Source organism: Nerophis ophidion, unplaced genomic scaffold, assembly GCF_033978795.1.
Source record: "Nerophis ophidion isolate RoL-2023_Sa unplaced genomic scaffold, RoL_Noph_v1.0 HiC_scaffold_53, whole genome shotgun sequence".
Lineage (NCBI taxonomy): Eukaryota > Metazoa > Chordata > Actinopteri > Syngnathiformes > Syngnathidae > Nerophis > Nerophis ophidion.
In genome coordinates this window covers 196,047-211,815 of record NW_026906975.1, presented here as the reverse complement: position 1 = coordinate 211,815, position 15,769 = coordinate 196,047, and the positions used below count along the sequence as shown (strand labels likewise).

General features: G+C 41.7%; 1 protein-coding gene across 1 annotated transcript; it reads right to left on the bottom strand.

Annotated features, from left to right (window-relative positions):
* Nucleotides 1-328: 328 nt before the first annotated feature.
* On the bottom strand, nt 329-2,367 carry LOC133546958 (gastrula zinc finger protein XlCGF57.1-like). Its single transcript, XM_061892807.1, has one exon. It carries the CDS (start codon nt 2,227-2,229, stop codon nt 805-807), a length of 1,425 nt encoding a protein of 474 aa, XP_061748791.1. The 5' UTR covers nt 2,230-2,367; the 3' UTR covers nt 329-804.
* Nucleotides 2,368-15,769: the final 13,402 nt, after the last annotated feature.

The window sequence follows — 15,769 nt, the reverse complement described above, 5'->3', positions numbered from 1 at the left end:
GGGATAGGCCCCTCCCACCTCCAAAGACATGCACCTGGGGATAGGCCCCTCCCACCCCCAAAGACATGCACCTGGGGATAGGTTGATTGGCAACACTAAATGGTCCCTAGTGTGTGAATGTGAGTGTGAATGTTGTCTGTCTATCTGTGTTGGCCCTGTGATGAGGTGGCGACTTATCCAGGTTGTACACTGCCTTCCGCCTGATTGTAGCTGAGATAGGCACCAGCGCCCCCTGTGACCCCAAAGGGAAAAGTGGTAGAAAATGGATGGATGGATGTTTTTAATTCACAAATGTATGTTTGAAAAACAAAACCATCCTTCCACAAACAATTCAGACATTTTCTCTCACTTTTTATTGCATAGAGGTCTGGGGACATACATTTAAAATAATCACAACACAATTATCAGAATACAAAAGAGAGTAATAAAGATAATTATAAAATGGATTACAGATTCCCAACAAATGATTCATAAAATCACACATTTTAAAATTGTATAAAAGACAACTGTTTAAATGATGTATAAAGTAAATAATAATATGCTTCCTGAAGTGGTCCAGAAGATGTTTCAGATGTGAACCAGTACATATGTATATCATATAAAGGTGATAATCTATGGGATTATTAACAATTACAAATACAAATAAGTAATACTTTTATATTTCCAACTATCTAATCTATAAATGTTAGACTCATATTAACAAGATTGTGTTAGACAAACAACAATGTCACACATGTTATATGTGCTGATGTTGTTAGAAAGTCAAAATGAAAGTCTGGACAGTTTATTTCAAATCCTGCAGTTTCATTTGCTGCTGCTGTTCTCACCAGCACACTTGTGTTTCTTACACTGGTACTTAGAAGACAATCTTTCACCACACACACTGCAACTCAACACTTTCTCTCCTGGGTGTCTTCTCATGTGTGCTACAAGCTTTGATTGTCGACAAAAGATTCTGTTGCAGATTGAATAGGAATGCGATTTTTTCCCAGTGTGTGTTCTCATGTGTCTTTTCACATCTGTACTTCTTGTAAAACCTTTACCACAGATTGAACAGGAAAAAGCTTTTTCACCAGTGTGTGTTCTCATGTGTCTTTTCACATCCTGACTTTGTGCAAAACCTTTACCACAGATTGAACAGAAAAAAGGCTTTTCACCAGTGTGTGTTCTCATGTGTACTTTCAAACTCTGACTTTCTGTAAAACCTTTACCACAGGTTGAACATGAAAAAGGTTTTTCACCAGTGTGTGTTCTCATGTGTACTTTCAAATGTTGACTTTCTGTAAAACCTTTACCACATATTGAACAGGTAAAAAGGTTTTCACCAGTGTGTGTTCTCATGTGTACTTTCAAATGTTGACTTTCTGTAAAACCTTTACCACATATTGAACAGGTAGAAAGGTTTTCTCCAGTGTGTGTTTTCATGTGTCTTTTCAAATTCTGACATTGTGTAAAACCTTTACTACAGAGTGAACAAGAAAAAGGTTTTTCTCCAGTGTGTGATCTTATGTGTAATTTCAGAGAACTATGGAATTTAAATGTTTTGTGACAGAGAGAAGATGTGAAGTGAGTGTTGTCAGTGTGACATGTCTTATCATCTTTAGAGTCTTCATCATCAGTGTCAGGAGAGTGTGACGTTGTGTCCTCACTATCTGATAGTGGAGCTAAGAGCTTGTCTGCTTGTGATCCTCCACAGTGGTCTCCATCAGCTTCTGTTGTCATGTGTTGTGTTGAGCTGCTGCTTGGAGGCTCCCCCCCTCCCCTCTCCTCACTTTCACCTTTCACCTCATCATCTTCACTCTTCACAGGGACACCAGTCACTGGGAACTCCTCCAACCATTTAGGCTGAATGATGCCCTCTTCCTCCTCTTCCTCTTTAAAGTAGGGTGTCAGTGGGTCCTCCTCTTCCTTTTTAATGTGAGGGGTCAGCAGGTTCTCTTGCTCCTTAAAGTGAGGGGTCAGTGGGTCCTCCTCTTCATTTTTGATGTGTAAGATCAGTGGGTCCTCCACTTGCCCTTTAATGTGAAGGGTCAGTTTAACATTATGGGTCTGTGGCGTCTCGCCTTCCTCTTTAATGTGGGGGGGATGTGGTTCCTCTCCTCCCTCTTTGCTGTGCTGGGAATGTGGTACCTCTTCTTTCTCGCGTATGTTGGGGGACTGTGGTTCCTTCTCCTGCTCATGGGGTAGAGGTTCTTCTTCAACGTCTGCGGGACAGGAGAAAACAAACATTCTTTAGAAAAGTCCAGCTTTGCTCAAATCAAACCAAATCAACTTTACTTATAAAGCACATTTAATATTTACCACAAAGTGCTGTACAATAGACAGGTTAAAAGATAACACAAGGGAAACTAGCAAACACACCACAACACAAACAAAGCCCAATAGATAATAAATAAAACATAGAAACAGGTTCACAGCAGGTGCATAATGGGCTGCCATAGCAAAAAGGAGATCACAGAATGTTAAAGGCCATGGAATAAAAGTGTGTTTTTAAGAGTGATTTAAAAACAGGAAGAGAGGAGGCCTGTCTAACACTCAAAGTTAAGTTGTTCCAGAGCTTGCGAGTAGCAGCGGCGAAAGCTCTGTCACCGCTTAGCTTCAGCCTTGTGTAAGAGACCGTCAACAGCAGCTGACGTTACTGCCCCCCCCCCCCCCCCCCCATGATCTAAGGGATCAGGAGGGGGTGGGGGGGCGTGTTCAGCAAGGCCGAAGGAGGTCGGAGATGTATGTTGGAGCGATGTTGTTTAGACATTTGAAAACAAATAGTAGTTCTACTAATTGATTCGGTAGAGCCCAGGGAGCCAGTGAAGGGACGCTAGTATGGGGGTGATGTGCTCACGCCTGTGGGTCTGTGTTAGCAGACGAGCAGCAGAGTTCTGCACGAGCTGCAGGCAGGCGAGGGAGGCCTGGCTAATGCCTACATACAGGGCGTTGCAGTCGTCAAGACGAGTCGAGATAAATCCCTACGTACAGTAGTTATAAGTGCCGAGGGGAGGGAGAGCGACTTGGACTAAACAACATAAAATCACAGGGCCAACACAGATAGACAGACAACATTCACACTCACATTCACACACTAGGGCCAATTTAGTGTTGCCAATCAACCTATCCCCAGGTACATTTCTTTGGAAGTAGGAGGAAGCCGGAGTACCCGGAGGGAACCCACACATTCACGGGGAGGACATGCACACTCCACACAAAAAGATCCCGAGCCCGGGATTGAACCCTGACTACTCAGGGCCTTCATATTGTGAGGCAGACGCACTAACCCCTCTTCCATCCTGTAAACTCTGCTGGTACTATTCCAGAAGAGAGGCTACTATTGATAATGTTAAGGACGCTTGATCCAATAGTAGCAAGTACCTCCTTAAACACGCGAGGTGGGAGGGCATCTGCAGGAGAACCAGAGGGCTTCAAATGACTAACCGTGTCCTTTAGAAAGGAAAAGGACACCGGCTCAAACTGATGGAAAACAGAAGAAAAGTGCAGAGGAATAGAAAGGTCCAAGGAAAGCTGAAATAAACTGGCTCTAGGTGACACAATTTAGTCAGTGAAAAAGTGGACAGAATTTTCACAGAATTCTGAAGAAGCATCAAAACCAACAGATTTGGGAGCATCAATGACAATGCTAATGGTCTTGAACAGAACTCTGGGGTTGTTACAGTAAGAAGCTATAATCTCAGATAACATGCTCTCTTTAAAAATGGCAAAGGACACATGCAGCCTGTCTTTTTTCCATTGTTCTCTCTGCTCTCCTACATTCGCGCCTGGCCGCACGAGTGATGTCATTCAACCAGGGCTCAGGTGTGGGTTTGGCGCGGCGGAACTTGAAAGGAGGGATAATATCCAATGTTTGTAAACAAATAGAGTTGAACCCAGAAACCAACTCTTCAGTATTCAGACACACAGAGGCTGCAGAATTATCATCACAAAGATTCTAAAAAATGGAAGAGAAAACAGAGCAGGAGACCAAGAATTAAACATGCGAGAGCGTTGAGGCGGAGCGCACAATGTAACGGACACTGAGTGGGAATATCAAACAGGATCGGCATATGATCAGAGAACACAGCGTCGCAAACCATACGAGAGCACTAAATGGAGTTTATGCCTGCGTTCATGTGTGGAACCACACACAGACTGTACAAAGTTAAATGAGTCAATTACATTCAGGAAGCTCCTGGAAAGCGACTCGTCTGGGCTTAGGTGTGAATATTAAAATCACCAGCAATAAGGACAAGATTATATTTAGGCAGGATTTCAGCCCAAATTTCAGAAAAGTCAGTTATAAAGTCTTTGTGGTACTTGGGTGGTCGATGGACGACGGCACACAGGACGACATCAGAAAGACCCAGTTCAAACTTGCTCAGTTCCAAGCTTGAAAAGGAGGATTGCAGGTGTATCAGACGGCATTTAAATTCATTTTTAAAAAACACTGCTAATCCTCCTCCTTTTCGACCAGACGACCGCGGAGAATAAACGTAGGAACACTCTGGAAGCAGAAGTTCATTAAGAGGGGCGGACTCACCGGCTCTCAGCCATGTTTCCGTCACACAGAATTGGTCAAGTCTGCGGGAAGTTCAGGATAATCGTTTTGTTTGTCAAAGATTTTGCGTTCACAAGACTGAACCTGGCAGGGGCCACCACGTCCAAGGCCGCAGCTATTCCAGGTGGGGCCCGACAGACAGCCCGCAGGTGGCGGGAATCCACCCCGCGCCTCCGGGGGCGGGGACAGCAGGAGCAACGGCGGCAAGTCTCATCCTCCAAACCAACGATATAGGAACAAGCCAGGAACCAATGGGATCCAGCGAGCATGGGTGCAGGAGGAGACCGGATACCGCACCATTCCTCCTTCGGGAAGCCATGGGAAGCCGGGCCAGGAGTGCCCTAAATTTCACCAGCTGGCCGCCACGTTTACCACGGCGCCGGAGACACCGCCGCTGGGGGAGAGGAACCAGGGGCCGGGAAAGGAAGGCAGGAATCCATCCAGGTGAAAAAGCTGACTGGGACGGTGAGAAGAGACAGCTGTGATCTGACCCACACGCCTCCTGGTCCTGGAGGGATGGGAGCTTGCAGCCAATCACCTTCTCAGCAGCACATACGATGCGCTGCAGTCGATGCTTGTCCTGGACTGTGGCGCCGGGGAACCACACGGTGATGGAGGAGGTGAGGATGGACTCGATGATGGCTGAATAAAACTGCACCAGCATCTTGGTCGGCACCTTAAGTTTCCTCAGCTGCCGCAGGAAGTACATCCTTTGTTGGGCCTTCTTCGTCATACACAAGCAGTGAGCTGACAGAGACGAAAATAGACGCAAACAACACAAAAACGAACAGAGCTGACAGCGAGACACAGCAGGCCAAAGCACATACTAGCGCCATCTTTGAAATACCTAAAACTCATTATTATATCAACGATCAGAGACAGAAACTCTTCATTTCACATAATGTCCTTGTTTGATGCTTCAAAACAGCTCAATTAACACATAAAAAGGAAAAGTGAAATAACAGACGGACAGGGCTTTGCTGTTTGTAACACACACACACACACAGCAAAATGCGCTAACGTTAAAAGCTAATTAGCCTTCACCTCAAGCCAGGACTGCGAGCGAGCTGAGCTGCTGTTTGTTTCTAGAACGTCAACGGGCTCATAGTGATGTTACTAGTACAAACCTTGTTTCCATATGAGTTGGGAAATTGTGTTAGATGTAAATATAAACGGAATACAATGATTTGCAAATCCTTTTCAACCCATATTCAATTGAATGCACTACAAAGACAAGATATTTGATGTTCAAAGTCATAAACTTTATTTTTTTTTTGCAAATAATAATTAACTTGGAATATCATGGCTGCAACACGTGACAAAGTAGTTGGGAAAGGACATGTTCACCACTGTGTTACATCACCTTTTCTTTTAACAACACTCAATAAACATTTGGGAACTGAGGAAACTAATTTTTGAAGCTTTGAAAGTGGATCATTTTTTACCATTCTTGTTTTATGGAGAGCTTCAGTCGTTCAACAGTCCGGGGTCTCCACTGTCGTATTTTACGCTTCATAATGCGCCACACATTTTCCATGGGAGACAGGTCTGGACTGCAGGCAGGCTAGGAAAGTACCCGCACTCTTTTTTTACGAAGCCACACTGTTGTAACACTTGTCTTGCTGAAATAAGCAGGGGCGTCCTTGATAACGTTGCTTGGATGACAACATATGGTGCTCCAAAACCTTTATGGACCTTTCAGCATTAATGGTGCCTTCACAGATGTGTAAGTTACCTATGCCTTGGGCACTAATACACACCCATACCATCACAGATGCTGGCTTTTGAACTTTGCGCCTACAACAATCCGAATGGTTATTTTCCTCTTTGCTCTGGAGGACACCACGTCCTCTGTTTCCAAATATAATTTGAAATGTAGTTACTGACAGTGGTTTTATGAAGTATTCCTGAGCCCATGTGGTGATATCCTTTACACACTGATGTCGCTTTTTGATGCAGTAACGCCTGAGGGGTCAAAAGTTCGTAATATCATGGCTTACGTGCAGTGATTTCTCCAGATTCTCTAAACTTTTTGATGATTTTACGGACCGTAGATGGCAAAATCCCTAAATTCCTTGCAATAGGTCGTTGAGAAATGTTGTTCCAAAACTGTTCGACAATTTGCTTACAAATTGGTGACCCTCAGCCCATTGTTGTTTGTGAATTACTTAGCATTTCATGGAAGCTGCTTTTATACCCAACCATGGCACCCACCTGTTCCCAATTAGCCTGCACACCTGTGGGATGTTCCACATAAGTGTTTGATGAGCATTCCTCAACTTTATCAGTATTTATTGCCACCGTTCCCAACTTCTTTGTCACATGTTGCTGGCATCAAATTCTAAAGTTAATGATTTGCGAAAAAAAAAAAAAATGGTTTATCAGTTTGAACATCAAATATGTTGTCTTTGTAGCATATTCAACTGAATATGGCTTGAAAATGATTTGCAAATCATTGTATTCCGTTTATATTTACATCTAACACAATTTCCCAACTCATATGGAAACATGGTTTGTAGTTGACTGGGAGGTGTTTACTATAATTTGGGGAGAGTCCGCTGGCTGATGCTTACCTGCTAAACACCTACCTGCTCATGACGACGGTGGAGCACTAACTCCTTGCACTGTGAATACACACTGCTGATTGGCTGTTACTGCTCTTTCTGTAACCAATCAGATGGTTGTGTGGGTGGGACAATGCTGGGTGCTGTGTAGAGTACCGATGGAAACAGGCAGAACGAAGCGGCACAGCTTGTTAAGACTTTAGATTAATATGTTCGTGTGGAAACTCATTCGGTACACCTCCGAACTGAACCGAAACCCCCATACCGAAACGGTTCAATACAAATACACGTATACACAAATACATCCCCAATCTTCACTACTAAACCTTTGAAATATGCTGACATATGTGCTGCTAAGGTAAATAAACAGTAGCCATATTGAATGTTTGCCTTCATTTGACCACGTGAGGTAAGGAGGACGGCCTCTAGGTCACATGGTTACACCCCAGCAATTACACTGTTGATGATTGATGAGCAATCATTTTTAAATGGTGGTGTTAAAAAGCAAACATATCTTCATCTTTAGTGATAAATGTGGCCCCCGGATGAACATGTGTCACAAACATTGTATTAGATGATATGTGGATGTTGTGCTTACTTGGACTGTGATGAAGCTGTGAGGACTCAGGTGGTTTGTCTTCATGCTCTTCAGTCTTCACAGAGACAACAGTCAGTGGAAACTTGCTGACATCAGCCTCCTCCTGCCCTACAGGACACTCTCCCTCCTCTTCCTCTTTGAAATAAGAGGGCTGTGGCTCATCTTTGTTCCCTTTAAAATGTGAGGGCTGTGGATACTTTACAGTGAAACTGTCCCCCTGCAGATGAGGGAGACATTCTTCTTGGTGTCCAATCAGCTGATGGATGTCTACAGGACACAAACAAAACACATTTTAACTCCTACATGCTAAATATTAAATTGTACATGAAATATAGGGCTGTGGCTATTGAAAATGTTATTAATCAAGTGTTCTACTGGAAATGTTTCCGATTAGTTGAGTAACTGGAAAAAACATAGTGTTGCTTGGTTAAAGAAAAATTTAAGCGACTATAAGACATTTCATTTAATAATGAACGGCCAGTTGGTTTGAGATGGTATGAGATCAAGATGTCATCTTTAGATCAGGCTTTGTTTTTTTGACAATCACAGCCACGTTAAAAAGTTAAAGTACCAATGATTGTCACACACACACTAGGTGTGGGGAGATTATTTCCTGTATTTGGCCCATCACCCTTGATCACACCCTGGGAGGTGAGGGGAGCAGTGAGCAGCAGCGGTGGCCATGCCCGGGAAGAACTTTTATGGTGATTAAACCCCAATTCCAACCCTTGATGCTGAGTGCAAGGCAGAGAAGTAATGGGTCCCATTTTTATAGTATTTGGTATGACTGGGTTGGGGTTTGAACTCACAACCTACCGATCTCAGGGAGGGTGCACCGACATGAAGGAAATAACAGGTCAGTATGCTTTGACACACATATATAACTTGTCAAACCTGCCAGCTAGCAGGCTAGGTTTACAGCATCAGTAACCATGGTAACTGACTCTGACTTTGTCTTACCTTTCTTATTTTTGGAGGTAAAACTCTCGAGCTTTACATACTCAGGACTTTGCACTTAACCTGCTCTCTGGAATATTCCCCCGGTGACTGTGTGAGTTTTGTGTAAACATGTTGATACACATTGTTACAAACATCAACCTCTCATAAATATTGTGTGTCGGACAATGTCTCCTTCTTATCAACAATGTAAAACAATTAGTGCATCATCCTCACATAACAATTAATCTTCCTGTAGACAATCTATTTAAGAATAGTGTTAATAATGAAATATAAAGTTATTAAAGATGTGAGAGTAAGAAGTAAACAAACCTGTTCTGTGTAACACAACTTGATGTTTTTCATGTTGTCGCTCCTTCTCCTCTTTTGTTGGACAAAGTTCCTCCTCGTACTCTGCTGTGGTTCTTTGGCACATTTTCACACAATCACAACACTTTACACTCACACTTGATCTTTACTTAGTGATGTGTTTTGATCACTTCCGCCTCTCTTTGTTAGCAGCTAACAAGCTAAGCTAACTAGCAGGCTAAGCTAGCTCGAGAAGCATCAAAGTGCGCTCAGACTAATATAACCGGATGCAAACAGTTATTAACGATGTTTACTCTATTTACTAGAGTGTAATAAAGGACATATATGTGTACATGGAGGCACAGATTAAGAACATTGAACTGTGACGACTGCAATAACGTCTTCACCGTCAGACGCCATCTTGCTTTATCCTCGCCGTGTTTGGTTCGCGCGCAGTGTTGTCAGATCTCGCGAGAGAAACAAGTAACCAGCTCTTTTCCAAATATCGCGAGAGAAATAAGTACAACCAGTTTCCCACAACGGTAAAACTATTTTATTATATACTATTTACTTATTGTGAAAATAAAAGTAAACCTGTCAATTTCAAAATTTCTAAACAAAGACATACAACTTATTTTCGTAAAAATATTCAAATATTTAACAATGTATTGGAATCTAATTTTCCTAGTAGACATAACAGTTTGACAGAATTCTCGAATGGAACATTCTGGAGAACCATCCTGGATTTATTTGGATAGAAATGAATTACAAAGGTAAACTTTTGAATGATTTAACTTCATTTGTGATGATTCATCTCTTATGCTCAGTCCATTTTTTCCCAAATTTAATTTGAGGGAAGTTGTCACCACCTGCTGCCACCTAGTGGTTTGTATTGTCAGTTTTCCTCTTTTGGTGCAGTTGATCTTGTTCTTACATTTCTCCTTCCTCCTAAAGTCCCTGTGTTGCCCTTGTGGGCGGAGTTGTGGGACGTGCACAGCTGCTTCCAATTGACCCTGGTGCTACTTAAGCAGCACCGTGACAGCTGGATGGCACTCGGCGATTCTACTCCACGCCAGTTGATTCTATGCTTTGAGTATTTTCCTACCTTGGCCATTCCCAGTGCCATCCATCTTGGTGTTGTTTTGTAGTGTGCACGTCTTGTAACTCCAAACCAAGTTTAGTTCATTTTTGTATATATGTATCTTTTATTTTGTCCACAATGCACATTTTGTCTTCTCTCTTTCGCACTGTCGCTTTTTGTTTCCTCCTGTTTGGATTGTTTTTGTGAGTAGATTTCCGCAGTAAAAAATGTGTTTTACTCAGCGTCCTGCACATCCTTGGGTTCCTCTTTACAGTGTTGAACAGCACTCTGACAGAAGGAGTTTCTCCAAAACACAACACCCTTTGGCGGACAAGTTTGTGATTAAATGCTATACATAAAAAATGAAAGGGACAAGCGGTAGAAACAATGGATGGATTGACTTTTATTGACTTTTCCCTAACAATCCAAACTTCCCCATGTTTTCTGAAATTGATAATGTTTGAGGGATTCTAAAAAAGGGGGAACAAAATCATAAACAACTTTTTTTTTTAAATTGTCGTGTAGTTTTTAAAAAAAATAAGAAATGTAGATTATTAAAAACAAAACTATCCTTCATAACCTTCCACATATAATGTTGCCATTTTCTGTAATCTACATATTGCATAAAGGGGACATACATATAAAACCATATTCATATTACAAAGGAGAGTAATAAAGATAATTAAAAGAATGGATTATTGAGAGCCAACAAATGATTCATGAAGTCACAGATTTTAAAAGTAAATGATCTTGTATAAAAGACAACTGTTTAAATGATGTATAAAGTAAATAATAATATGCTTCCAGAAGTGGTCCAGAAGATGTTTCAAGTGTGAACCAGTAAATATGAACTAAGAGGGATTTATGTGTATTCAAAAGCAAAGGTATGAACACATGTAAAACAAATATGTACATCATTTAAAGGAGTTACTCTACAACATCATTAAAAATCAAACATGATTTCTGAATATCTCTATACACATAAAAAGTATTCGTAACATGTTTTGTCCTGTTTATTCTCACCATTACAGTCAAAGTGTTGTGTTCATTTTTAAATAAAAGTACACAATGTTGTATATTAAAACATGTACTTGACTGAAAAAAGCAATAATCTGAAATATCTAATCTATAAATGTTAGAATCTATGTGCTGATGTTGTTACAAAGTCGAAGTTAAGATTTGACAGTTTATTTCAAATCCTGCAGTTTCATTTGCTGCTGCTGTTCTCACCAGCACACTTGTGTTTCTTACACTGCTACTTAGAAGACAATCTTTCACCACACACACTGCAACTCAACACTTTCTCTCCTGGGTGTCTTCTCATGAGTCTATTCAAAATACGGACTTTGTATACAACTTTTACAACACACTGAACATGTTTAAGGTTTGTCCGCAGTGTGTCTTGTCATGTGTGCTTTGAAATGGTGCATTTGAGTAAAATCTTTACTGCAGACTGAACATGAAAAAGGTTTTTCTCCAGTGTGTATTCTCATGTGTCTTTTCAAATGCATACTTTGTATAAAACTTCTACAACATACTGAACAAGTATAAGGTTTTCACCAGTGTGTGTACTCATGTGTATTTTCAAGTAGTTCTTTCGAGCAAAATATTTACCGCATATTGAACATGAAAAAGGTTGTTCTCCAGTGTGTATTCTCATGTGTTTTTTGAAATGGTCCCTTCGAGTAAAATCTTTACCGCAGATTGAACATGAAAAAGGTTTGTCTCCAGTGTGTGATCTCATGTGTACATTTAAATGTTCATTTCTTACAAAACTTTTACCACATTCTGAGCAGGAAAACGGTTTTTCTCCTGTGTGTGTTCTCATGTGTACTTTTAAACTTTAATTTTTTCCAAAACTTTTACCACATTCTGAGCAGGAAAAAGGTTTTTCTCCAGTGTGTATTCTCATGTGTATTTTCAAAATGTATCTTTGAGTAAAATCTTTACCGCAGATTGAACACAAAAAATGTCTTTCTCCAGTGTGTGTTCTCATGTGTTCTTTCAGAACACTAGGGTATTTAAAAGTTTTGTGACAGTGAGAAGATGTGAAGTGAGTGTTGTCAGTGTGACATGTCTTATCATCTTTAGAGTCTTCATCATCAGTGTCAGGAGAGTGTGACGTTGTGTCCTCACTATCTGATAGTGGAGCTAAGAGCTTGTCTGCTTGTGATCCTCCACAGTGGTCTCCATCAGCTTCTGTTGTCATGTGTTGTGTTGAGCTGCTGCTTGGAGGCTCCCCCCCTCCCCTCTCCTCACTTTCACCTTTCACCTCATCATCTTCACTCTTCACAGGGACACCAGTCACTGGCATCTTGGTGACATCAACCTCCTCCAGTCCTTCAAGATGCTCTCCCTGCTGACTGATGCTGTGTTCCTCCTCTTCCTCTTTAATGTGAGGGGTCAGTGGATCCACCTCTTCCGCCTTAATGTGAGGGGTCTGTGGATCCACTGCTTCCTTTTTAAAATGTGGTGTCAGTGGTTCCTCCATCTCCTCTTTAAAAAAGGGTAGCCATTGGTGTTCCTCTTCATTTTTGAAATGGGGGATCAGTAGGTATTCCTCTTCCGCCTTAATGTGAGGGGTCTGTGGATCCACTGCTTCCTTTTTAAAATGGGGTGTCAGTGGGTCCTCCTCTTCCTCTTTAAAATGGGGGATTAGTGGGTGTTCCTCTTCATTTTTAAAATGGGGGATCAGTGGGTATTCCTTTTCCTGCTTAATGAGGTTGTGCTGTGGCTCCTCCGTCTGCATCCTGAAGCTCCACTTCTGTTGCTCAGGGTGAAGATGTTCTTCACAGACGTCTGCAAGACAAACACAAGTTTGAGAAACATCCATATCTGCTCAGTCACATAATGCATTAAGTACTTTGACATGCACTTAGGAAAAACAAGTTATTGTATCAACTGTCTTGAAATCTCAGTGATGCACAAACACGTTACTCTTTACAACATTTTTCACAGGAAAATAAAAACCAACTAGAACAACAGGACTTTTTACTATGGATAAACGATTTGGTTTAAAATTGATTTTACGATATATTATTTCATATTGAATTACTAATAGAACCATTTTAAAACAGGCTACACAGGCTCCTAATTTAGTTGTTGAAATATGCAGTAAAATATTACATCATTTCCAGTATTATTTTCTCAAATAAAGTAACCAGATATTAACAGTAAATAAACAAGTACATTAAAAATATTTTTTTCAACAAAATAATACAATTATAAATGATACAATATGTTACTGCATATGTCAGCTGCCAAATTAGGAGCTTTTGTAACCCACTTTAAAATTCTTCTAGTATCAATTATACACCAAATTATATATCGTGACATATATTGTTATTAGGATATAGATTTGAGGTCATATGGCCCATACCAAACATTAGTTCGCCAAGTCATTTTGTTTGGCCCACCAAATATATTTAATTTTAATATTCTTCAGATGTGTGTGTATGTTTAAAATGTGGGACTACTGTTCTACATCACGTGGAAGTGTCATGTCATGGGGATGGTGTGCTTTCAACTAAGGGTGTGACGATACGGTCAGCTCACCAAAGGATACTCGATATTGGATTTAGGAGAACAAGACAATATTTTGGTGTTTAACATGATTCTTACACGTGTGTGTACTTCATGTGTATATGAATGTACTTTCCCTTGTGTGCTTAGTTTTACTGTAACTTCATAGTGGATAACATCTATAAACAACCTCAATTGTTTTACATATTTAATTTGAAGGACTGTTTACTTATCTGACAAATTCAAAGGAAACTGCACTTTTTAAAATGTTGCCTATCATTCACAATCCTTATGTAAGACATATGTTTTAAACTTTTATAAATTGAATTATTTAATAAACGTGAGCAAAAATCAGCTAACATTGGAGTCAATGGGAGCTCCTCTATTTGACCCACAAAGTCCTCCAAAAAAACTGCCAACAATACACCATTTACATTTTGTGACCTGAATATTAACCAAGTATTAGTGATATTGTTATTATAAGCGCTAACACTAAGGACCTACTTTTAGCGGCGCATTGATCACAGAAGTAACTAGCTTATGCTGCTATATTGACATACTGAGCTGCTTTCTCGCCTCTAAGATGGTGAAAGCTAATTCTAGAATATAAATCATGCTTCTCACTTATGTAGTAGAAGGTTGTGGACATAAACCGAGAACTTGGTCAACACTGACATCCAACTTAGACCTGGAGATGGCTAGAAAGATTAAGTAATATGCTCTTTTGCACCCACCCTTTTTAACCGTTTGCGATGATTAATTCTTCATCTAAACGGGAAGATATGAACATCCCATCAGTCGGCATCCCAGTGAAAGCAGACATTGTATGTGTGGAGGGACACAGCCGACGGGCCGACAATGGGCGGAAAGCAGCAGCGCGGGCCCACCTGGAGGCCAGGAGGCGGGGCATGCGGCGGCGAGGAGAGGCATGACACACGCGAAGCGACACTGCAGCGGCAATCTGAGCCAGGTGCGTATATTACACACCTGCTTACAATCTGTCTATCTGCTGCTAGAGTACAAAAAGGGCGAGGGAGGAACGAGCGGGGGAGCAGCACGGAGGAGGAAACAACGGCCAGCAGACGAAGAGCGCAACGACCCACACCGAGAGAGCGATGACGCACCCCCGCAGTGGACGCAAGCCCCGGACGCTGTTTAATATAGATTAGAATAGGCCGTGCAACTAATCATATGTCCTGAGTTCCAGTTGAAAGTGGGTGCAAGTTCATGCCCACGTACACACACTCTTATCGCCCACATTCTTCACACTGTTTACGTGGCTTCTTGGCCGAGGTCTGAGGGACAACACCAGATATGAAGTCAGAGTCCAGGGAGAAAAAAAGCACCAGTCAATATCGCACAGAAGGAACCTTCCTGGTGTTACCTGACGGCACGACCACTGAGCTGCGACACCACTACAAAGGCTCCTCTGTGCTCGTGCTCGTACCACCTGGCTTGGTAGCCTCGTACCCGCCTACCAAGCCAAAGACTTAGGTCCAATGATGAAACAGGGCGTAACTGCTGCTGATTGGACCGACACGCAAATACCACATTTTCAAAACTCCCCGTTGTCAATTAAAAACATAGTTATGGGCTGCACTTTGGACACACCTGCTGTAGGCTACGAGGAGCCAGCAGCTACACAACAGCTAAGCTAAAACAGCACTTTTAAGCATATCAAATAATTATAGTTGCTTAATACGTACACAAAGTCTCCAAAACAAAAGTCTGATAGCAAGTATCCAGTAACAAACAAGTCTGCGTTAGCCAACATTCTGCGCCATGAGCTTGACTTCATGAATTATTGTGGCCACCAGGTGTTGTGAAAGATCAAATAAAACAATTGCAAAAGCATCCGTCATAAGGTTAGTGTTTTTTATATATTTGTGTCAATATGTAGAAGCATCCTCAGCCTTCCCGGGAAGGTCCATTCAGGTGTACTGGAGAGGAGCCTAAGTCAGACAGTCGAACCTCAGATTTAGGAGGAACAGTGTGGTTTTCATCCTGGTCGTGGAACTGTGGACCAGCTCTATACTCTGGGCAGGGTTCTTGAGGGTGCATGGGAGTTTGCCCAACCAGTCTACATGTGCTTTGTGGACTTGGAGAAGGCATTCAACCGTGTCCCTCGGCAAGTCCTGTGGGGAGTGCTCAGAGAGTATGGGGTATTGGACTGTCTGATTGTGGCGGTCCGCTCCCTGTACGATCAGTGTCAGAGC